Here is a 24,006-nt window from a genome sequence, read left to right on the forward strand (position 1 = left end):
CCTCCTGCTGCCCACCCGGACCTCTCCCCACAGCAGTGCCTCTGGCACCCAGGTCTCTTGCAGGGCAAACCTCTAGCCTAGTTGCCCCTGGGAATATCAGCCGACCTGGTGTAAAATTATCCCTCAGCATCTTGCGGCAGTTAGGGCTCTGGAGAAGGGCCAGGCAGGGAGAGGTAAGAAGTGGCCTCCTCACAAAGCAACCTGGGAGATCCCCTTGCCTGCACTGATTGAAATATCAGTTGTTTATTTAACACTAACTCTCCCGTGCAAGGAAAATATACTTCCATTGATTTAAAACACTTCTATGTATACACTGCTTCACCAGAATGAGTGGGACCTCTGAGGTGGAATTTTCCTTCCACATTTGTCTTCATTCCTTTACATTTGCGGTAACCTACCTTCTCTGTTATTTGCTCCTTTGTAAGTGAAACCCACGAGCATGCATAGTTGCTGTAAACTGGTATATAGATTAGAGCAGATTTATTCCTGCAGCACTTCTGAAAATAATTGCAGTTCATCACTTGGTGTCTCGACCTTTCATCTGTGTCATAGCTTATTTCCTTATCAGGTATTCACTTAAAAATGCAGTCAGTATTTATACATTGCTGCTGCACAGCACATTTGTTTCATTAACAGGTTTATTCTTACATCAGGCAGCTGCTCAGGTTAACTTTACTGAGCAAGCTTATCTAAATATTTCACATGAAACCTCAAGGAAATGCAAGTCAACAATGCCTTTTGGTTTTATTCTTATTATTTCTGCTTCTTTTGGAGTTTGATATTGCAGTGAAGAGCATCATCTTTCTGCATAGAATAAAATGAAACCTAGGAAACCTCAGCCTCCCACTTCTTGTAGCCTTTGAAGGACCGCATGAGAAGTGAGGTTCAGAGGCTTTGTGGCAAGGCTTGCCCATCATTAGGGAGCACACTGACATGAAAGTACAAAAACTGTCAGTCCTTTGTCTTCTCTACCACTTAAGAATACACGTGCACGTGGTTCATGTCATTTTACAGTTCGTAACTGCACTCCAGAAATTACAAAAAGCAGAGTTAGCTTTGTGTGGAAAAGTGTTACAGTTATCTTATGGTCTTAACATACGTTTGCACACGGGCAAAGAATGACAAAAGAATATTCCTTTCTGGAAATCACAGCCAGTGCAGGCTGTGACACAGTGCAGAACTGGGGTTAATTGACCCAGCAGGATACATTCGTACCTTTATTTACTGTGACATGGGAATCAATGGTAGAGTTTCACAAAGGCAAGTACTGAAATTAGACAAGAGGGAGAGGGAGAAATAAAAGGGCACTACAAAGTATGAAGGTTTTTTTGATTATTCAAAGTGCTTTAAGAGCTATTTTAGTACCAGAAAGTTCCCAGCCATAGATTTATCACTCTGGGGAGGCTGAAGGGATGCTCAGAGAGCTGTGTGCAGCCGTTGGCAGCCTTATTGCTCCAGAAGTGCAGGTGCAAAGTGTAGTTTAGAAGAAAATCCTCTCTACATCCCACTGACATGTTTCAGCATCAGCTCTAATACAGAGGGGAGTCCTATGTGGCTTCGAGCAATCCTGCATGCAACATATGGAAGAGCAGCAGAAGCAGAGCCCCTCTGAGCCTCCACCACCAGCCTAATCATTATAATAGTTGCAGTTCTTTCAGGGGATCCATTATGCAGAGATCTGAGTAGTTTGTATATAACTCTGTAATTACCTATGCATCCACTTCCCAGTCCAGCCCTACATCCCTTCAATGGCTGCAAGACAGATGGCCTTATAGAGCTGATATAGCAAATTAAAAATGTGTCCAGCAAAAGCACTGAATCAGCAACTCTGAAAATAATTTTGTAAATTTGTCTCACTTTTGCTAAATAGTTGGTTCCAGGAGGGAAAGAAATGAAAACCTTTAAATATGCTTTTAAAGTAAATGCCACATAGTTTTGTTGTGTTGTTTTGTTTTTTTTGTTTGTTTGTTTGCTTGTTTGTTTTTAATCACAAGATCTTTTCCTTCTACATTATTTCACAGAAATTAAAACCACTTAAAAATATTAAGAACTGGATGATTATTCTCCCTCTTTCCCCCCCCCCCCCTTCAACGGGTTCACGTGTTTAGCTTGACTCAAACCATTTGTCATTATTTCCTGATTTTTTTAATTGCCATCAGGCCAAAAAAAAAATATATATATGTTGTTTGTGCCATCGTGCTTGGCAGGGGAGCTCTCTCCTGGACGCTTTGCAGGCCCCCTGTGGGCTGAGGCAGCCTTGCCCACCCGGCACCACAACACATCTGCTCCACCGCAGCCAGTGCTTTGTACAGAGGTGAGGGAAGGTATCTCAAAAGGAGATTTTTCTGTGTCCAGCAGAAATAAATTAATCTACAAGACCGGACAGGTGTCAAACTGCAGGCAAGGCAGAGCTTAAGGCTAGAAGTTAAATGACTAAGGGTAGCGGTAGAAACACAGTCTTGGGTAGGAACGCACAGCTGAGGCATGTTATAATAAGCAGAGTTGTTACTGAGCTAAAGGTCTCTGCTCTCACGGGGCTGACCCCGGGCTGGAGATGATAGGTGCACTGCTGAGTGCTTTGCAGAGACAGTTGTGCATTTTTATTCACTCTTTCCACACCTGCACAGTAGTATGAAGCTGAAGAGTTCATGAGTCCTGTGGGTCTTTCTCCATGCCGGCATCCACGCTCCAGATTTTCTGTTCCTGAGTTATTATTTGCCTCCCCTGCCCTTGTGTTATTCTGCTTCTCTGTCCCACTTTAATTCTGTTCTGCCCATTAGGTGACATTTTCACAGCAGTAACAAAATAGGTAAAGTGGAAGGATAAATGACATTTCTCACAAGCGGTAAATACCTGCCCTTCAGACAGCAATTTGTCTTCTTTCCACCAAAAAAAAGAAAAAAAAAAAAAAAAAAAAGAAGAAAAAAAAAGTATATTTCAACAGAGAAATGCTTCCATTCTGCTTCACCTCTAATGTTTTCATTCAAGGTTTTTAAAAAAAACTCTTTAAAAAGTCATCACTGTAAACTTCACAGCTGTCTGATAAACAAAGCCTACTGGCAGAGAAAGTGAACCAAACATTAAGCTGAGGTTGGGTTCCTCCGTCTTCAGCAGCAACTGGCTTCTCCTTGGAGGAGCTCTGTTTACAGACAGCTTCCAGCAGCCAGCAGTACCTGTGCAGTCTGGTCTTTCTCTTCTCTGCAGCCTCCTGTGTTGAACACTATGGCCAAATTCATTTCTGGTGTTGATCCTCTGAAGCCGCTGAAAAGATTAATTTGTCCTATTGCATGTAAAACCAGGGCATATTTTAATGGGTCATATTTAGGTTACAGATGGTTGTAGTAGGGACTAAGGTGGCTTTCAGCCTTAGCAGCAGCTCTTCCATTGCAAATACTGTTAAGTTCAAACTGTGGGCTGAAGGGCTGACAGAGCACAGAATAATTTTAAAATGCTGTTATCAGGCTGTAAAAATTAACAGTCCATAGTGGTGCTCCCCCTTTCTGTGATATGCTTAACTAAGAAAATACATCCTGTGTTTATTTTACAAAGCCACAGCACTTAAAAATCAATAGCTTTGCCCTTTACATAGACAGAGATAGAGCAACTTTCAGAGAGACAAAGAGGCAGGACACAAACCAGGCACCCTGCTTTGGCCAGCAAAACCCTGAAAATGAGATCCCAGCAGATGGAGTTTGAGCATGCTTTGATGAGAGAAGGGCAGCGCTGGGGAGGAAGCAGTCTCCTGCTCTGCTTTAGCACCAGAGTGGAAGTTGCCTTGGTTGTCACCAGCCTGCAGAATCCCTTCTGTTGTCCCCATCCTCCTCCGGCATGGGACAAAAGCACCATGGTCAACAGCGGGTCTTTCAAATCATGACCTCGGAAGGATTTCATCCACATCTGAAGCTATGAGGGAAACACCAAACAGGATGATCTTGGCATGTACAGCCTGTCTCTTATTTTTCCCTGAACATTTACGGTGCCTTCACCACACTATATAACTGCAGTTACCTGACATTTTTCTAGAAAGTAGCAGAAACTCCTATTTTTTTAAAAAAGTGTTGACTTGTTTTGTGACCCAGTAGTAAATTAAAATCATCATACACAATGTGTATGAAATAGAAAATCGAATTTTGGTGCAACAAAACTGACAGTTCCATTTAACAGAGAATAAATGAATGCAGACTCCTGTGGATGACTGACTGATTTAAAGAGACTGCACCGATTTTCTGAGATGAGAAAGCCGATCACAAAAAAAAAATAAATACATAAATTTCTATGTGACACAGGTTATATACCTATTCCAATTGCCAGTGAAATTAGGCTTTAAAAGTATTAAATCTCACACTGGCATTTTTCCACATTTTGCTGCTACTTTTATAGAAAACCCAAAGTTTGAACTTTATAGCATATTCCAGTGATTTCAGCAGCAGTTTCTCTGAATCCAGTGATCACAGAGTCAGATCTATCTTCACTATCAAAGTCTGAGATAGGTTCAACTCTGCATAACACATCATACCCGAGCTTCCGAGCTTCCTACACAATTAACATAGGCATGTTGCTAAACTGGAAGAAGCAGAGGTTATTTCTGTGTGTTTATGCATGTGTAATATTGTATTTATATTTAAAATGACAAAACATATTTCAAATCTAGCCCTGCTGCCTGTACCCTCTGATTTCAACAAGACAGCAGCTGGGGAAAAAAATGCTCCATGAGAACTTCATAGGCAAAATTCAGTGTTTTCTACCCAAAGGCCAGTTATTCACATGTGAGGCAGTCTGATAGAGAAGCTTTGGATTACTTGTTTCCCATTTGTGCATTAGTTGCTCAGTACACTTGGGGGAAAAAAAGTCCTACAATTATGTCCCTCTCTCAGAAAAGAGTGGTTCTGCAAGTATTGCTATAGAGTTTCCCTTTTCTATAGTTTCTGACACAAACTAGGGAAGGTTACATTCAAACTGCACTAAATAGTTGTCTTCATTCCAGATCAGAGGATTAAGCTCAGGTTTAAAATTAAATGTAAATTACAAATAAGTATTCAGAAAACGTTAATTAAAAGTATTACGTTCCTGACTCATTTATGGCTCAGCAAGGGTTCCTAAGTATCTTAGCTGGAGAAAGGGGCCATTCACATTCCTCCTTTTTTGACCAAGTCATTGTAAATGTCTTAGGTTATCCATTTGCAAGTTAATGTAGTGCTGAAGCAAAGGTTTTCATTTTAAAGAAGTAATATTTCACAGCAAGATATGCTCCTGCAAGATGTAAAACAATCTTTTTCTAAAGCACTGGGAGTTAATCAGCCTTTCTCTTCATTGCTACAGAGAGGTTTCGAATGGCACAAGATGCTGATTACTTAGATCCCAGAGTCTATAGAAATCCCAATACTATTACATTTTCCTCTCTTTGTTATCAGAGTTTATTGTATCTCAGTGTTCAGGTTTTAAGTAGTTTTGAAGTAAGAAATAAATTAAGAAGAAGGTATTTTCTGAGCCTCCTGAATAACGATCGCGTCACATCAGAGCCCTACCAGGATGCATAAGGTGGAGCTTGGGAATGAATGAACAGCGGCAGGATCGCTCCCTGCCACTGCACGGGCACCGGCTGTGTTTCACACAATACAGCTAGCCCCTTCCAGGGGAACAGGGCATTGCCTGAACTTCTACACCCAACCCCTTCAAAGCCTCACACTAAAAATATCATGCAGAGCTAATGTGTACCAGTGGCAGCGCTTCTCTCAGCCCACTTGCAGCATTTCTCTTTCGCATTTGATCTTTATAGTTTCCATACTGGAGCGATTTGGTTTGCTGAATTCTGGAAATGTCTCAAGTTGAAATGCTAGTGTATTAACCTGCTATACTGAGTCTCTTTTGTTTCTCTTCACCAGAGTGCTGCTTGCCAATTTTTACAACTACAGCAGATTTTACTATTCAAACAGAACCAGATGGAACACCAGTTCAAAGAACATGTCAGAATTAAATATTTCTTTTTTAATTAGTTGCTTCTGATTTATGCAAAAAAAAATTAACATAAAAGTGGGAGAATGTGCCATGAATCCAGATGCAATACAGCCCACACAAGCATTATCTTTTCTCTGTCAGAGACACAGAGGCCTTTTCTTTCATTTTTTCTTGTCTTTTTTTTTTTTCCTTTTTGTTTCTGGATTTCATTTTTCTTATACTTTCTGCATATTTTCTTTCTTCAGCCAGCCCCATACTGATGACCGAGGTTCTTTTATGTCTGTCAGTCATACGTTTTCATGACTATCTTGAATATTCTCTTGGAAAAACTGGCTGATCTGCCTCTGAAAAAATAAATAAATAAATGAATAAATGAAATCACTGAACTCAATACTGTAATCCCAGCATTGGTATCTCAATGTGATAGCCTGCCTTGAATCAATTCTTTGTTTTCAGACAGGGAATCTTTACACTCACGTTTTTTCTGCTGCAGAAAAGCATTTGGGCAGAGGGCAAAGAGTGTGAGGAATATTTCAACTGCTAAAGAAAGTTCATTTCCTTTTCGCTGCCAAGCGTTCCTATTTCTTTGGCAAGAATATTTGTTCATCTTTGCTTTCATACCTTCCTATTTTTGCCAAGTCACATAAGCATCAGTTCAGTAAAGCATACTGACTGAGGGCAGTTGTTTAGCACAGGCTAGAAGTTGAGCGTGTGATTAGCTGCTTTCTCTTCTGGGGCTTTCAGTATGTTGCTGTCAAGGTCAATGAGAAAGACTTCAGTGACTCAGGAGAGATCCTACTAACAGCATTATTTTCATCTTTCTTTGTTTATGGAGCTGTCACAAATAACACTGAGAATCTTGCACAAAAGTCTGAGACGGTTTATAGATTTAACTACTTTCACTTAAACTCAGGATGAATATTTACACCCTGTCATTAATCAAGGAGTTGTGCTCTTGTAGTGATGACTTATTTCAAGGATGAAGACTTTTGGAAGTAATTTTCCAACCAAATTAACAAAACTCCTTTCAGAATTTCGACTAGAGACTGTGCCATTTTTATTTAGCATTATAATCTTTATTACTTCAAGCTTGATCAATAAAAGAATTAAGTGATAGTTTTGTATACATCAAGGGAGAATGTGATTGGTCAAAACAACAGCAACATCTAATAAAAAATATGGGCTTAACTAATGAAAAAGATCAGATCTTCCTTAATTAAAATATTTGACAGAAGAACAGTGAAGCATCACAACAGTTAATCTAACTCAGAGCACTGTATGCTATCTAGGGAAATGACACAGTTCTCTAAAAATATTTACTTTGGTGTGTTGTGTCAAGTGATGGATTATACAGCTTTTCAAGCCACAAGAGATGCCCACAACAAAAAGCTTCCTGTTGTTAATCAAACTCCAGCGCTTTGTCCTTTATTTTCTCAGGCTGTTGAGCAGACCTACAGTAGGAGTGTTAAAAGCTCGTGAAACTGCTCCCTTGCTACAGCTCCCTCAATGACTGTATTTTATTTAGCAAGGCAGATTTTCATTCTGAAAATAAGGACTTCCATACAATGGCATGGTTATGTATGACAACAGGGAGAAGCAATATTCATTTCATGTCATGCATGTTGTGTGCTGTTCGTTAACCAGCAGTTTGCGAAGACTTGCTACATGATATATTGTGCAGAGCTAAATGTTATTCTTTTTCCTTCTCCTTAACTGCTCTCAAATCAAATGTGCATGCCACTCCTTGCATATCTATGTCTTACAAATGTGTCACCCACCCACATTTTTTGGAGAGAGTAAGACAGCAATAAAAATATTTTTCCTGGATGCTAAAAGATATTGCAGAATAAATAGTGGGGAAATAATTCATATATAGAAACCACTACTGTCTTGCAATATGATTTCACAGGAAATAAATTGATTTTAGAAAGAGGAACAACTGGGGCTTTTTTACATGAACATTTCTCTCCTGGAAAAAAAAAAAAATACACACTTGAGATATTCTTCATTTCTTGTAAGTTCGAGGCTCATTCCTTTAGGCAGGTCTGCTCCCAATCTTGTACTTACCAATAAAGGTGGTCACATCGCAACACAGGCAATTTGTTGGATAAGGCCCTAAGGCTCCATTTTCCAGAAGGGAGATGTTCTTTAGTCTGAATGAAGGCGAGCAAAATTTTGAAAAAGTGTCAGCGTACTACAGTTAGTTAAAGCTAAAATTCTGGTCATGGAAATGAAATGTCATGATTTCAGGCTTGGAGACAGCTGCCTATCTTGATCACAGCAATACAGCATGCAATAACTTACAAAATCGTTTGCATCCTGTAAAATAAATACCAGATGTTTGTTTATCATACGTGCAGAAAGTTCAATGTCAAATAATTGCAGGGAAATGCATTTGATGTTCATCTTCAAAAGTACTGTGTTTCATCAGCATATCTCTCTGCAGCTCATTTTTACATGAAACACAAGTTCTTGACACAAAAAGGACAAGAAGACCAAAACAAAAAGCTAGCTGTTAAGGATTCATATTAGTGTCTTGGCTGGCAGCAACTGGATCTGAGAAAAATGGTTTACCTCTCGTCATGTAAACACTTAGAGGCCTCTGTTGAGAGGACATACTAAGCTGACTGGAAATTTAATGACTCAAGAAGCAAAAGTCTCCAAAAAGCATAGGAGTTCCTAACCATTTGGTGACACATCTGTACTAGAACTACTAGCTACCACCCTGCAGTGGTTCCTGAGGGTAACGGTATAGAAGAGCTGCGTCTTACCTCTGTTACATTTTGGTCCTTTCAGATTCCGCTCATTATTAGCAGTTGACATGGTTGAGCTCCAACCCTGAGCAGTCCCCATGACATTTAAATTGTGTACTCTATGCACAATTTTGCATTTTACAAAAGGTAAAGTTAAAAAAAAATCATCACAAAGTGATTAATGAAGATGAGTTTAACAGCTTCTTTAAGATGTTTCATGCAGTTTCCAAGGTAGTCTTCTACATAATTTATTTCTATCCCCTTACTTAGAGAAGAAGATTGGTAAATTTAGAACTTGATTCACAAACACACTTAGGCACTACAGAGAGGTGCTCAGCATTGCAATTCTGTTTTTATGCACCTGGAGAGGAGCAATTACTCTGGAGGCCAGAGTGAAGAACAGCCAAAGGGATGAAAATGCCTTAAGCTCTACCTCTCCTCTGGACCTCCGTGCTGAGACCAAGCTAGTACTAATTCCAACCCTTCTGCTTCCCAGCTGCTTAACTCCACCTTTTTTGTACGCACTGTCCCTCTCTCACAAAACAGTGATGGAGAAATGTGATTCTTTTTCCTCTATCAACTTGTGAGCAAACATCCCGATGCATGCAGCAGGTCCAGGGCTGCAGCTTGCCTCTGCAAGGTATTTAAAGCTGCAGCAGGCAGTTAAACGCTCCAGCCACCTGCTCCCAGGTGAGCCAGGGCTGTTGATATTGCTACAGTTTTCACGAAGTACATGAAGATTTGCTGATCTGGAGACAGCAGTTCTGCATGAAGAAATGTTCTTCCTAATGACAGGAGATGCCCTCCTCTTACATTGTATTTCACAGTTACCAGGGCCAGGAGCACAAATTGCCTCTTCCCTACCTGTAGGCAAAAAAAAAAAAAAAAATGGAGGCCTGCTCAGAGTCTCGTTCTCCGAGTAAACTATTAATTTCTGGCAGGAGAATTTCTGCCTACCTTTTGAATTCTGACAGATTTTTTTTTAGATTAAAGTGTCTTAGGATTTTCAATGCCCCAAGATTTACGGGGGTGTATTGAATATCGGTGCCTGGGTCTGAGCAAAATTTGGGCGCCTGAAGTTCTTTGATGGGACAAGCCTGAGGTGTCTGAACAGTCAGTGACCAGTAGCTGTAATTGTCTGTTCAGGCATCAGTTAATCAAATCTTCCCCTGAAAACCCCATGTTAAATGTTAACTTGTCCTCAGATGTCTAGAACTCTTGCAATAGGCCATTGCTTGACTTTATTCACAATGAAGTACTTACTGTATATTAAAAAGCCCCTACTAGAATCATTTCAAATCAGTTGGAACAGTACAGGCTTGGGACCCTAATCATTTCAAAACTGAAGAGCTGTTTCAAATTGTAAGAGAAGCAGATCATTTAAATAACTTAGCTCTGCACTCCCTCAGACTTCCAGATTTTCAAGTGCACTTCAGCCTGGAAGTGAATGTGGTATTGGACATAACTCAGCGCAGCACACTTTACAATCAGCAGAGTACAGTTTGGAGAGCATTTGAAGTTAAGCTGAGATTGCTCAGTGCAATGATGCCCAGATTCCCCCATTAACTTTCAGATTGCAACAATCTAACATCTGAGACTCTCCAGTTACTTTAAATCACTTGATTGTTTTTGTAAGGCAGTGCTCCCATTTTATTATTTTTTTTTAAAGACTGGATTTTTATTTTTTTTTAACCAAGACAAAACAAAATGTTGCAGTATTTCACCTCTGAAGACCAAGGCTGAAATATTGCATATAGACTTTACCAGCTTTAAAATCTGTGTCAGGGGCAGCAGCTTTGTGCTGAAAGCCAGTTCTATCTGTCACACACAAGGCTCCTATTCTTGTGTTGGAAGACTTCAAAATGACTTGTATATGACATGGGCATTGAGAAAGCAGCCAGCCTGTCCTCAGTAGCACTTCCTTCAGCCTTCTGAGAGAGAATGCAGAGCATGTTGATTTAACTGCTCCAGTGCCTTTGGATATATGACATACATCCAGGAAAAAGGATGCCTGTGGGACACAGGGGACCTACATGCTGCATCCTGCATGCTTTGGAAATAATGAGAAGGCCTGAGACATTCGTTGGACATTTACATGAGAAGGGCTAATTCAACCTATTATTGTGCTACTAAAGTATGGACAACTGAAGTTGAGGCAAATTAATTGCTTTGATTAATAATTTGTGAACAGTGTAATTTTGTATTGAAATTAAATGGTTTGTTTTAGGAAACAAAGAGATATTCTAGCTGTGGAGAAGGCAAGGCGATTAATTTGATTTTAATTGGTTTGTTGTTATAGCTAAAGAAAGGAAGTAAGGAAATAGCAGGTGTTTCACAGTTGTGGTTATCGACCAGGCAGTGAGAAGTTTAATGCCTAGTTTCAGCCATTTGGCAGCTGGGACAAAGGCTTTTTTTGCTAGCAGAGATGACTTTGGTAGCCATGCTCTGGCACCCAGCATCATCCTCCCAGTTCAGCTTCCGTGATGCCATGAGATGAACTAGATGAGGAAACAGATCTGTATTGCAAATAATTTAAGGAGGAGACAATGGGGAGTTAACCTAAATCGATTTTAAAAAATTTTTGATTTTTCGAATTTTCCAGAAAGCCTCCAACATGCATTCATGTGTACATCATAGCCTCCATTTCTCCAGCAAGTTCAAAATGCCAGTGTTTTCTAATGACTGAAGTTCACTACAGTTGTCAGTTGGAAGAGAATTATTGCACTTGTGTTAGTGCTACCTTCTCTTTTTTTCTGCAAATACCTCATGCACTATAAGCTACATTTGCCTTTTCCCCTACAAAATTACACCGTGATTCATAATTATCTTGTGTCTAAGTAATACACTATGGGTTTCTTTTCTCCCTGTCTGTTTGCAAGTGATGAGCTCTTGGGTTTCAACAGAATTCTTGTTATCATTCCCTAAGTGCATGGCTTTGATATTGTACTATTAAATTTCATCCCATTTCTAATACTCCAATCCTCAGGGTCATTCAGCTCTCACTGCTTTACTCTCCTCTGTATTGGCAATGCCTGGAAGCATTGTGTCCTCAGCAAATTTCATTAGCATCTATGCAAGATAGTTAATGAAAGTATTAAAGAAGATTGCTCACCAGACTGGTCCTTGAGGAACTTCATGAGTAACTTGTCTGCAGTGTAGTGGTTCCCAGTGGCACTGATGGGGTTTCTGGTTCCTACCTCACAGAACAAAAATAATTCTCTGGTATGTGGGTAGCACTCCTGAGTGATCAGGCAAATGTTTCTGTCTCCTGTGAGACACTATTAGCAAAAGAAGAGGCTATGACCATGTTCTTGTCAACAGTATGCTGCAATTTTCCTTATACAAATCTTTATTATCTCTGTAAGACATGGGGCTCGTGGGGTCACTTCTGCAGTACTGCTGTTCTCTAAACTGATTGTCCTCACATCCCCATTTGTTCATTACCACAGGTGGATCTAAGCCTTCTCCGCTTCGTCTCTGGAATTGGAACCCAAGGAGCTATCTCTAAAGAAACAAAGAAAGAATATTACCTGAAAACATACCGTGTGGACGTCAGCTCCAATGGAGAGGACTGGATTACACTTAAGGAGGGAAACAAGCCTGTTGTAAGTCTTTTCTCTTTTACCTCTCTTTGTCCAACAAATAGGCTATTGAACTCCTTAGCTACTATCTGTTCTAAATAAATAAATAAATAAAATAAATGTTTAATCAGCATGATGAAGGTTCACAGTATCCCAAACCTAAAAGAAAGAAATTGTCTCAATGGAAATGGACCACAGAAATTGTTTGTGGGCAGCCTCAAGCAGCTGAAAAGGTGCTTCATCACCCACTGTAGCCATCAGAATTGGAGTGGTTTGGCTCGTTTCCCTGGAGTGTGCTGCTGTTTCCCAGTTTGCTAGAGATTTCCTATGTGACCTTGAGAAAACAATATGGGGGAACTTTTTAAAATATAGGACCCTTATCTGCTGCAAAGCTCTGGATATGTGCTGTTTCAGTACCTCAGCATAGCCCTGCTGCCTTGCAGGAGTGCTACCAAGTCATTAGTAATTTGTTAGACTTCTAGGCATTTCAGTGGTGGAGGTCATGCAGGCAGATAATTAGGCATACCTTTCCATCCTTATAGATTTTTATCACCTTTCCGTTTATCAGCGCATTTGCTCCTTGTGACCTCCCAATCAAACAGCTTTAGACTCATAAGAAAAATCTTCATTATCTGCTACCATGAGCATAAAGCTCGTTACTGAGAAGTCAGTTCTGCTCCAGCTCTCACATGAATAGTCCCAGTGAGGCTGTGCCTCCCTTCCTGCCTCACCTGGGACATACCCAGGGGCAGCATCCCCAGCAACTGCCAGAAGCTGATGAAACTGGAAATGTTTTGTACTGACTCTCTTCAAAAGAGCTTTTTTTGTGGCTCTTCTGCAAGGACTCAGAATGGCTGTGTAATATTAAGTGGTCAGTGTAACCATACCTAGCTGTAAATATTTGGTTACTGGTTTGTCCCTTACTTATCTGTAAGTGCTATGCCAAGGCTGCTACACTTACCTAGTCAAAATGGTAGCAGTGATCAGCGTGTTCATCTTTCTTCTTTGAAACACTTAGTAAACAAATAAACCAAATAATAATAACAAAGAATCCTGAAAGCCTTTCTTTGACAGGTGTTATGCTGGTTTTACAGTTGAGAAGGAACTTCAGAAAGTCACATGCCTCACTGTGGGCACTGTGTAATGACTTGTAAAAGTACAGGATCTGACTTACCAAAGTCACAGGAGGAGCCAACACTACAGCACGTACAAGACACAGAGTTTCCTGGCTCTGGTTCCCGTAATCTGAACAAATGCCTCTTTCAAATTCAGACCATGCCCGATTTTCATTATCAGCTTCAATTTGTAAACTCTCCAAGAGTGTATTTTACATGAGTTTCCATTGTACGTGCTGTCTTTAATTCACAGAGAACTGAACTAAATGTCTTGTATTTGTTCAAAGGGTTTATTAAAAAAAAAAAAAATCAGGGTTCTAAAATGACAATATTTTGCTGTTGATTAGGACAAGAAAAAAAACTGTACAACCGGTCTCCCTCTAGTATCTTTACACAAATCAAAAGTTAAGGAGACTTGGCTATGGAAAAATGACAGGCAGCCACCTGAAGGAAGCCTCAGCGAGCTGTGTACTCATCAGGAGCTGTGTGCATTAGGGAGACTCACTGCCTTGGCCAGAGGCACACCTCGAGAACGGTAGCATGTCCTTCAGAGAAAGAAAAAATAATAATTGCTGAAAAGAAATGTAGATTCATTTAAAATCTCTTGCTGGGTATGAAACTCCAATATTAAATTATTAAATTATTTAAGAAATTACCGGGCCTGATGAGCTGGCAGCTGTGTGCTGCTGGCCTCCACTGCAAATTAGCGCAGTTATTGCAAGTAACAAACAGGAAAGTAGACACCATATGTAAGAAATTGAAGAATATCCCATAAAAGGCCAGAGGCCCGTGTCCCTGGCAAACAACAGGAAGTCAGTTCCCTCTATGTGAGAAAGAGGCAGGAAGCTGAATCACCTTCTTTGGACTAGAACATTGCAAGGTTTTGGCTCTGCTAGGAAGGAGTGTGTTAGCAGGATCCTCGACATGAAAGCACAGCACAATCCTGTCTCTTCTTGTGGAAGTCTCATTGTTCATCTGATCTGCCCGTTAGCCTCAGGGGACTCAGAGAAAATCTTAGAACCCTCTATATAGCTTGTAAATAGATTTCCATCGCAGTATGCAAGGAGATAGAAAGGCTGAGTGTTTGTTAAAGGATTTAAAGACAGAAGGTTAACAGAGCGAGGGTTGCACAACACACTCTGAAAAACACTTATGTCCAAGGACAGCAAAACAATATGTGTTTTTAGCTTAACTCCATACAGGGATTTTTACATGGTCTAACTGAAATCCAAACCTTTAACTTGGGCATGAGGTTTTGTAGTTTTTTTGCATCATTCTGTGAGTGTGCAAGGAATAAAACTCTCCTAATTGGGCAGTGAGGGACTATTCCAGGACATGGCAATCCTTGATATGAAAAGAGCTGCGTATAGATCTGGGCATTAGGAATACATCAACATTGGCAGGGAGTGGACAGGGCCTTGCTGTGTTCAGGGGAGGATCCTGCTCTCCTGGTGGCCCTGAGCTCCCCTGGTCTGCTCTGCAGCATTATGGTGTGCTATGGGACGTGGCAGGTGGCAAATATTTTTTTAATATAATTGACCATCTTTTTCCTCCCAAAGGAAAACTTATTTTTCTGCAACATTGTGTTAGCAGTTTAATGAGATAGCTCTCCATGTAAGTCTTTTGTCTCATCCTCCACAAAAATAATCCTGGCTAGACCTTGTGTCACTAGTATCTGTAAAGCACAGAATTATAAACACCATTTAAAAGAAAGCCTAACATATATATACTTTTTCTTTCCACACAAAGGTGTTTCAAGGGAACAGCAATCCCACTGATGTTGTTTACAGACCATTTGCCAAACCAGTTTTAACACGGTTTGTGCGAATTAGACCTCTGACTTGGGAAAACGGAGTATCGCTGAGATTTGAAGTGTATGGCTGCAAGATAACAGGTAGGTCTTGGGAAGGATTTTAAAAACAAAGGAACTTCTTGTGCCTATGCTGCATTTTTTATTTTTATTACTGAAATGCATCTTCACTATTTCCACTGTGGTCTGCATGTAGATATGTAAACAAACTGAGAAAGAAAACCCGACACAAACATCCAGTGTTATCTTAATGTTGTTCTAGCATTCTCTTTTAGGTGTTTGGTTTTAAGAAGTTTAATAAATAAAGTGCAATTACTTTTCATGTTGTTTTTTTTTTTTTTTTTTTTTTACGGATCCATGCAAACTACCTGAGATACACAGCTATTTTCCAAATTCACCTCCTGTTTTCCCTTCTTTACTCTCCTGTCCCTCTCTCTCACGACTGCTATTTGTAGTTTGATCTCAGCAGATTTCATATACATATAACACTGCAAGGTACAAACCCTGAGATCTGAAGCCTATTCCAGCATCTAGACATATAAACCCAGGTTCCCACTGGTGCTCACTTCTTGGAATGTAATCCCCTTATATCACACAGACACCTACCCAAATAACTGCCCAAAGTACTTTCTGAGCCAACAGCAAAAGGTGTTCACTACCATGAAAGTACTATCTTCAAAAAAACTAGACACAACCAAGAATTATGTTAGACTCCTCCAAAAATGTATTAACATTTTATAAGTAAAAATAATCTTCTATAAGACCATTTACAAGGTGCATATTAAAGTAAACGTTAATGATTGACTGTTTTTATAAATCTGATTTTTCTAAAAAATGTGCCATTTTATAGTACTTAATACAGTTTACTGGTACTAATTTTTAATAGTTCTGTGGATTTTTCTTTCCTTAAGGTCTTTCTTCAAAATGTTTCTTAGGACTGACCTCCGTAGAGTAGGAACATAAGATTAATGAATACAGAGTTATAAAATTCCAAGTCAATCTATGAAATCTTTCCAGATTAGATGAAGGTAAAATCAGCAGAACTGGTATTACAGTCTGTATTGGAAATCTTCATTCCTTGTTAGTAGCTTTTCCTACTTTTGACTTATATTTATCTGGGACTATAACAGAAGTAATTATTTAGCTTATGTGTCCTTTGAAAATGCCTGAGACCAAAGAAATGCAATAGAAAAATACAGGTTCAACAATAAACTGTATTTTATAGAATACATAAAAGATTTCCATTTCCAACATCATAAGAAATAAGTAATCTGCAACAGGGTTATGGCTGATTTGGGAAATTTTCCCTAGGGAAATATTCACAAATTCAGATGTGACCCTGCACTCTTTGGCTTAGCAAGAAGAATAGAAAACAAGAATAGAATAAGATTTTCTGATCCTTTTGGTTCCCATCAAGCCAGAAATACTTGTGGTATTTTGGTACTTCCATTTCCTGCCAAAACTAGGATGTGCAAGTTTGAACAAATAAAAATTATATACAAACCCAAAAAGATTATTTTCGATATAAGAAAGAAATAAGAAATTGCTTATGAGAGTTGAAATGATTGATATGTCCTGTTTCTGTTTTGGTGTTTGTTCAGATTAACTATTTAGTTCATTGGTTTTTTTGTTTTTTTTTTTTCTTTGTAGATTATCCTTGCTCTGGGATGCTGGGTATGGTGTCTGGGCTCATTCCTGACTCTCAAATTACTGCATCTACTCAAGTTGATCGAAACTGGATCCCAGAAAATGCTCGCCTCATAACAAGCCGTTCAGGTTGGGCGCTGCCACCAACTACTCATCCATATACAAATGAATGGCTTCAAATAGACCTTGGCGAAGAAAAAAAGGTGAGGGGCATAATTGTCCAAGGAGGCAAGCACCGAGAAAACAAAGTATTCATGAAAAAATTCAAAATCGGCTACAGCAACAATGGATCAGATTGGAAAATGATCATGGATTCTAGCAAGAAAAAGATAAAGGTAAGGAGGATTGCTCTGCATGGGGAGGAACTCATATTAATTTTTATACCTTTATCTCTGATCTTGGAAAGGCACAACATTAGAATGAAGCTAAACGGGAGGGTTTGTAGGACAAAAATACTGAAGGGGTGCTGTGGAAGTGGTAAAATGAGTGCAGGAGCTGATCACAGGAAATTAACCACTCTGGCAAAGGTTTCGTGTATTCAGCGGCTAGTTCAGAAGATTACTTCTGCCAAGGGTGATGCACCTCTTCAGCCCCTAGGTTACTCCAAAATCCCATGTAACAGTAATATCCAGCGCTACCAAAAAAGTGGAGTTCCATCTGCAGTTTTCTGTGAGTGGGCTTATTTGAGACACAGAATTACTTTTCATCTGCTTCTTTTTTTTTTTTTCTGAGCAGCTGAATGAGGATGGTGTTATTTAACTCAATGGGGTACCTGTTGGATTTCTGAACTGCCTGTAGGCTGCTTTGAGAGCTTCACAGGCTCTCCATGATGGTCTGATCTAAGTCGCACTGCAAGAGTGATGTCGTTTTTGACATTATCCCATCATAGGTGGAAAGTACTATTGTACTATTACGAGTGAAGCATCTTGGTGCGTGATTGGGAATAAAGGGAAGCTGGTTTGTAGGATCAAGCAAAAACTGCAAGGCATTTACAGGGAAGGGTCAAATAAATTGCTGGGTTAAATGACAAGAAAAAGAATATGAGTATTCTCCAGAAAAGCTTCTGGGAATATACCTACTTCGCTTTGTCTTTGAATGTATGCTCTTCAGGACATAAAATGTACTGTTTAGAAAATTGACCCCAAATCCCATTCATTATTTTCCATCTACTTTTGCTATTGTTGCTCAACCAAGTGTATTTTTGCCTTGAGAGTCACAACCCTTTCTCAGTCCTTCCTTTCCCTTGAGGGAAGCAGTGGGCACACAGAACTGTTCAGGGACTGAACTGCTGCAGTACTGGGAAGATCAGGGAATCTGATCCACCAGAAATTTGCCCTCAAAAGGCAAATCAGTACAGTGCTTGGCAGACGGAAACCTTGAGAGTTGTTCCATATCTTAACTGTGTCAGTCTGGAAATTAAATGTAAAAGCTGTTTTGCTATAGAGACTTCAATTGGGCAAACCTATGTTTCTTTAAAGGAAAAGCTGAGTGGGCCCATGGATGTAGCTTTTCCAGGCACATTTGGTAAATATTGGACTTCATTCTCTCCTGTTTTAATCTCACTGAATATGTCTGCATTTTCTCACTTCTCATCACTTTTCATCATTTGTTTTGGGGATTAAAACTAAATGAATTCAGCCTTTGCAGTCAGCTCCTTTCTCTTGTTACCATGAGTTTTGACTTCATCATAAAGTGTGAAGAGAGTGTAAATCAACAATGGGATCTAACCATTTTCTTTCTAAAATAGATGTTGTTTTGACATGTACTTCTACACTGCGGCTCAATGAGGGAAAAAAATAATGCCATATGCTTTCAAAGCAGTGCGCCGTCTGCTGCATGGCTTTCTGTTTTCTAATACAAGCACTTGCCATCATTGTCAGAAGTTAACGGTTTGACAAGAAAACTAGAGTGCTAACTAACACACTGAGCCCATCCTCAGCTTTCATCACTACCAGAAATTAAGTTTCAAAGATTAATGGAACTAGGAGGGCTGGAATTCAAATCTCTTGTGGCCTAATTATAATCCTTCCCCAGAATTCAAGACTTTTAATAAACTTTACTCCAAAGCACAAATTTTCTTTAAAGAGAATTAGATAAATCCTATGATTTGGGAGTCTAAGGGATTTAAAATGTTAATACTGGAATGTAGTATTTTTAAATGTAAGTGGAGCTGGATGGGACAGAATGCTATAATGAGTCACAGCAGGAACATGGATTAGAAACAGCCCTGTTTTATGAAATGAAACACATCGTTTCACTTGGTTAAAGTCTTGACTTTCAATAAACAAACAACTGCACGTTAGGAAAAGAAAGAGCAATGACAAGCTAAATGTAAAAACAGAGTATGTCCAAAGGATGAAACATCACCTTGGTCCTCAATGGAACCTTGTCATCCATACCTGCATCTCCTTCCATAGGACTACCATAACTCTTTCCTCTTTTTCCACTTTCTACTGTTTTTGACTGTGCAGAATGTTTCCCCCTTTAGCCTCTATCAAGCACACAGAGAAGTGAACACCACTCAGATCCTCAAACAACCATGCAGAACTCCATACTTATTTCAAAATCCAGCTGGTATTTGTTCTCCAAAGTCTTGCTCAAGCTTGCTCAGTACATTCATCTTTGTCTTCCATACTTTTTTCCTGCTTCCACTTACTGACTGATGACGTTTGTTGTTTTTTTTCACACCTCTTCTGGTCATGTCTTGCACAAGAAACTGAATATCCTGACATCTGGAACAACCTTTTTAAATTTCTCTGCCATACTTATTTTGATTTAAAAAGCTATTAGGAAGACTTTTTTTTCCCTCTTGCTTATTTATATTCTCTTTTGTTTAGCAATTATTTATTATACTTGTTTTTGCAGTGCAAGTAGTACGCGAGAAGTAAAGCGATTTGTGACATACCCTATATAAAAGACACTCACAAAATGAAGTTTTACTGTATACTTTTTTCTCCTCCCCCACAAAGAATATCAGTGCGTGTTTTAAATGAACAGTCAAAATTGAATCACAGGCAGCTCTGCACTACAAAGGACAATGATTCAATATAATTATGATTCAATATAATTCTAGATGCCTATTGAATTCTAATGTCTATGTGTCAGTACTCCAGTATTGATGTCTTTTATAAAACAGTTTTCATTATTATATGTTGCTATTAAGACTACTATTAAAAAGGAAGCAAGGATTCCTCAGATACATGTGTCTGTCTACTTTTTGCACATAAAATGGCATTCATTCTTTCTCATATGGTAGGTAGCTTTTCTGATCATTTGCACTACATTGCTGTTGAAATATAATAATATATAATTGCATGTTAATTAGATCTGACAGGCCATCTACATGTGAATTCTTGACAACTGTCTTTTATGCACAGTCAGAACACCAGGTCAGCCAGTGCTCCTTGAAGACACCTTGGAGATAAGTCATTCCTAGGAAATAGGAGCAGAAGCATTAATGTAGAAATTATTTCTTTTAATTCAGTTGGTCATAGCCACCCATCATCATTGGCTTTTGTGACTGACACTCTAACCAATGGCCAGAAAGGATTTTGGACCATTGGTTCGTTATATACAGATGCAGAGCAAAAACAAGCAAGGCTTTTAGGACTGCACTAAAAATACAAGCAGCAATTGGTTTTACCTATGCTTTTTTTTCTGTCTTGGACAATGCAGCCTGTTTTACCCATGGCTTCTGTTTTCTCTGCCCCCAGGTCAATAGGAAGAGTTTATTGCAGGTTGGGTTTTGTTATAATTCAAAATGAAGACAGACAGGTGGTGGTTTCTTCCAGAAGAAAGCTTCAGGCCTCATAGCTATGTGTTGGAAGTAACAGCACTTCTAAACAGTTCATATAAGTTAGTTTTAATGATTTGTTATTTAACTAATTCATAGAAAATAAAGTTGAAAACATTTTACTTTTACTTCATCGTTATATGTATTTTCATATATTGTTCTTTATTCTTTATAAGATCTTCTGAAGTTATTTTTTACCATAAAATAGGCTAAAAAAAATACTGTTTGCCTGTCTTGGATCACAAACATTTCATGGCAAGGACTGTTTCTTTGTACATTTAATTCATTCTCATGACCGATTATCTCCATGGATGCACCCAGGGTGTTGCTTTAAGTACAAATTTTAACATGTTCCATATGCAAAATTTCACTGACAGGAGAAGCTGAAAGTATCAAACAAATGCCATTGAGAGCTGTATTATGGCTGAAGAACCCAGAGTGCAACTCAGACAAGAGATTTTTGTCTGAAATGTACATTCGCTGACCTGCCTTACCTGTTAGATTATATTGCAGTTTTATCAGGAAGCAGCTTTCTTCTTTCTTTCTTTCTTTTTATTCTTATTCAATAGCAGTCTCACTGGAAGAACTCTTGTAGCTACTGTTCCTGGAGTTTAATTTATGCCTTTTGAAATAACTGCAACTTGTGAAACTCTGTCACTGGGGGAAATCAGATTGAAATTTTCTCTTGAATAGTTGGATTATTATTGTAACCACTTAAAAGGTGACAGGATCTTCACCTCAGTCATTTTTTTTCCCTAAAAACTGTTGAAAATGTCACCCAGCTAAACCCCAGATCAGAGCGTCATTTAAAAACATGTCTCATTAAACACTCAGCTCTTGTTATGACCCTGATGGATTGGTTGCTACTGAGTTTATGAAAGAAAAAAAAAAAAAAAATAAAAGAAAAATGAAAAATGAAATGCATTACTTTTCCAAGAAGCTTAAACTGTATTTTCCATTCTCATTTAGGGCAGGGAAGTCTGACACTTATTAAATGGCTAGAATCTGGCCTACTTCTCATCTAATTCAAAGGCTAGAGAATGAAGAAAATGTTGAAAATATCTTTTCTTTTTTAACAAGTAGCATTTGTTATGCTTTGCAGACTTTTGAAGGAAACACCAACTACGACACACCTGAACTGCGGACTTTTGAACCTGTATCGACAAGATTCATCCGTGTCTACCCTGAGAGAGCCACACATGGAGGACTGGGACTGCGAATGGAGCTGCTGGGCTGTGAACTCGAAGGTAATTGCTCTGCTAGAGATGAATGCACTTTATTATTTTCACACATACATTCTGTACTTGGACTACTGCTGAACACTGCTGTTCCTGTACAGGCAGCACGTTGGACTCTTGCTTCCGTGACTGCCATTAGTGCTGTTTCTTGGACTAATCAGTTCCTTCTCTGCAGACATTTGAATATGCCCAAGGCACAAATATTATTCTTTCTCCCATTCCTTTGTTGAATCACAGTGATATTCGCCACATGGTTTTCTGTTCCCTTAAGCAACCTTATGATTATACTTTCAAGAAGCATAGAGCTAGTATTATAAAATAAAGGAACTTATATTTTGTGTTACAATGATACAATCCAGGAAGAGACGTTTTCTGAGAATGCAGAGGGTGTGTTGGACTAAATACAGCAATTATGCCTCTTGCTCCTTCAAAAACCGTGAAAGTCGCACCAGACAGTATGGTAGACAATGATTACTTGTCTGGTTAGGGTCTGTGCTCTTCTTTCTGGGGAGCAAGGGAGGTCCCCTTTGTTCCATACCAAGCTTTAATTTTGCAATAGTATGTCAAGAGATGAAAGACCAGGAAAAGCAAAGTTTAGACATTTATCCTTGGGCTGTGACATGAGGTATTATAATGCTTTGATTTTTGTTATATAAACAATAATTATTTAACATCATAGATAACTACAGATAACTACATGAATTTCACATTTTTATGTGGTGGATAATGTTACAGTGGCATGGGTTATAAATCACAGAGTTTAACAATACATATAGTAACAAAACACGTTATTGGGGGTTTCGTGTGATACCTCATAAAGAAGTGGTTGAACAGGCTCCCAAGATGAATGAAACCAAATGTTCTGCCTCCATTTCTTTCTCACCATTTCATTCCCAAGGTAGACAAGTGGGAAGTATTTTCTGTGAGAACTACCAAGTTCTGTGTTGTTTTTTAGTGAAGGCCAGACTGAATAAGTGTGTTTTTTACTTGGCCCGGAAAGTGGGTAGGTTGGAAATACTTCTTAGTTCCTGCAGGAAGTCCTCATTTCCTGTGGGAATTCTTAGTTCCTGCAGACTATTGTGCTGCTTGCTCAGAAAAGAGAAAAGAAAACTCAGCACCTGCCCTGTGTAAACTCACAACCTGTGGGTAATGTCCTCCTGCCACAGGGGTCCTATAGCCACCTAGACATCAAGAAGTGAGCCCATGGACCACCTTATAAAAATGTGTTACTCAGTGAGATGGAGGAGCCAAAGAGGAGCCTAACTAGGCAAAATGCCTTTTATTTTGGGGAAACTGCTGCAACGAGCATAATGTTCCCCTGGGACACATTACTTTCATTTATCTTCCCACTGTGGTGCACTTCTGAAGGTAGCTCACCTGTAGGTCACCCATGGACAGGCAAGGTCAATTTCAAAGCACCCATGGGAGAAGCAGAATAAGAAAACTTTGTTGTATAACTGCGTCTTAAGGAGGGAGTTGAATGAAGAGAAGTTACTTAAGATTTCCTGAGGAGGACAGGAGCTGAGATGAGAGAAGAAGCATAGAGATAAGCACAGACAAGAGTAGAAATCAGCTCTCCAGCAGTAATGAGCAAGGGGAAGCTTTGTGTGCTCCGAGCATCCCAGGGGGTTTATATGAAATGATGGCAGGGATGTAGGCAAGCTTGAGGCTATACAGGGGCATGAAGATCAAGATAAGAAACTCAACTCGATGTAGAAAGCTAGAGGGAGCTCCCAGAGGGGTTTTTAAAGAGATATGGGGAACAGACACTCTGTATAATTCATAACAGGTACAGAAGTGTACAGAAGAACTAGGGCTAGATTATACCTGTAATGCACAGGTTGGGTTCCTTGTTTCACCCCAGAATATAGCTACTTCAGAAACTACCATCCCTTCTGACATTATGAGTCCGAGTGCTTAGTATGTTATGTGGCCAGTGGACTCCAGAGGCAGTAGAAGGACAAAGAAGAATCCAAGGAAGAGAAGCATTATTGTACAGCTAATAATACAGTAAAGCATTGTTAATGAAAATAACAGTAGTTGACAACAGGCGAAGCCTGGACCATGTTCCCAGTCTGGTTATCTTTAGCCAGGGAACTATACTTAGAACATAA

At 39.3% G+C, this 24,006-nt stretch overlaps 1 protein-coding gene across 2 annotated transcripts in view; it reads left to right on the forward strand.

The window, feature by feature from the left end:
* NRP1 (neuropilin 1) overlaps window positions 1-24,006 on the forward strand; it is a 111,572-nt gene that overhangs the window by 66,226 nt on the left and 21,340 nt on the right. For both annotated transcript variants that reach the window (XM_068673559.1, XM_068673560.1), the window contains exons 8-11: window positions 12,158-12,313; window positions 15,154-15,298; window positions 16,865-17,196; window positions 21,757-21,901. In XM_068673559.1, the coding sequence (XP_068529660.1) occupies window positions 12,158-12,313; window positions 15,154-15,298; window positions 16,865-17,196; window positions 21,757-21,901 (778 nt within the window). The remainder of the gene's footprint in view (window positions 1-12,157; window positions 12,314-15,153; window positions 15,299-16,864; window positions 17,197-21,756; window positions 21,902-24,006) is intronic.

This window comes from Anas acuta, chromosome 2 (assembly GCF_963932015.1).
Source record: "Anas acuta chromosome 2, bAnaAcu1.1, whole genome shotgun sequence".
Lineage (NCBI taxonomy): Eukaryota > Metazoa > Chordata > Aves > Anseriformes > Anatidae > Anas > Anas acuta.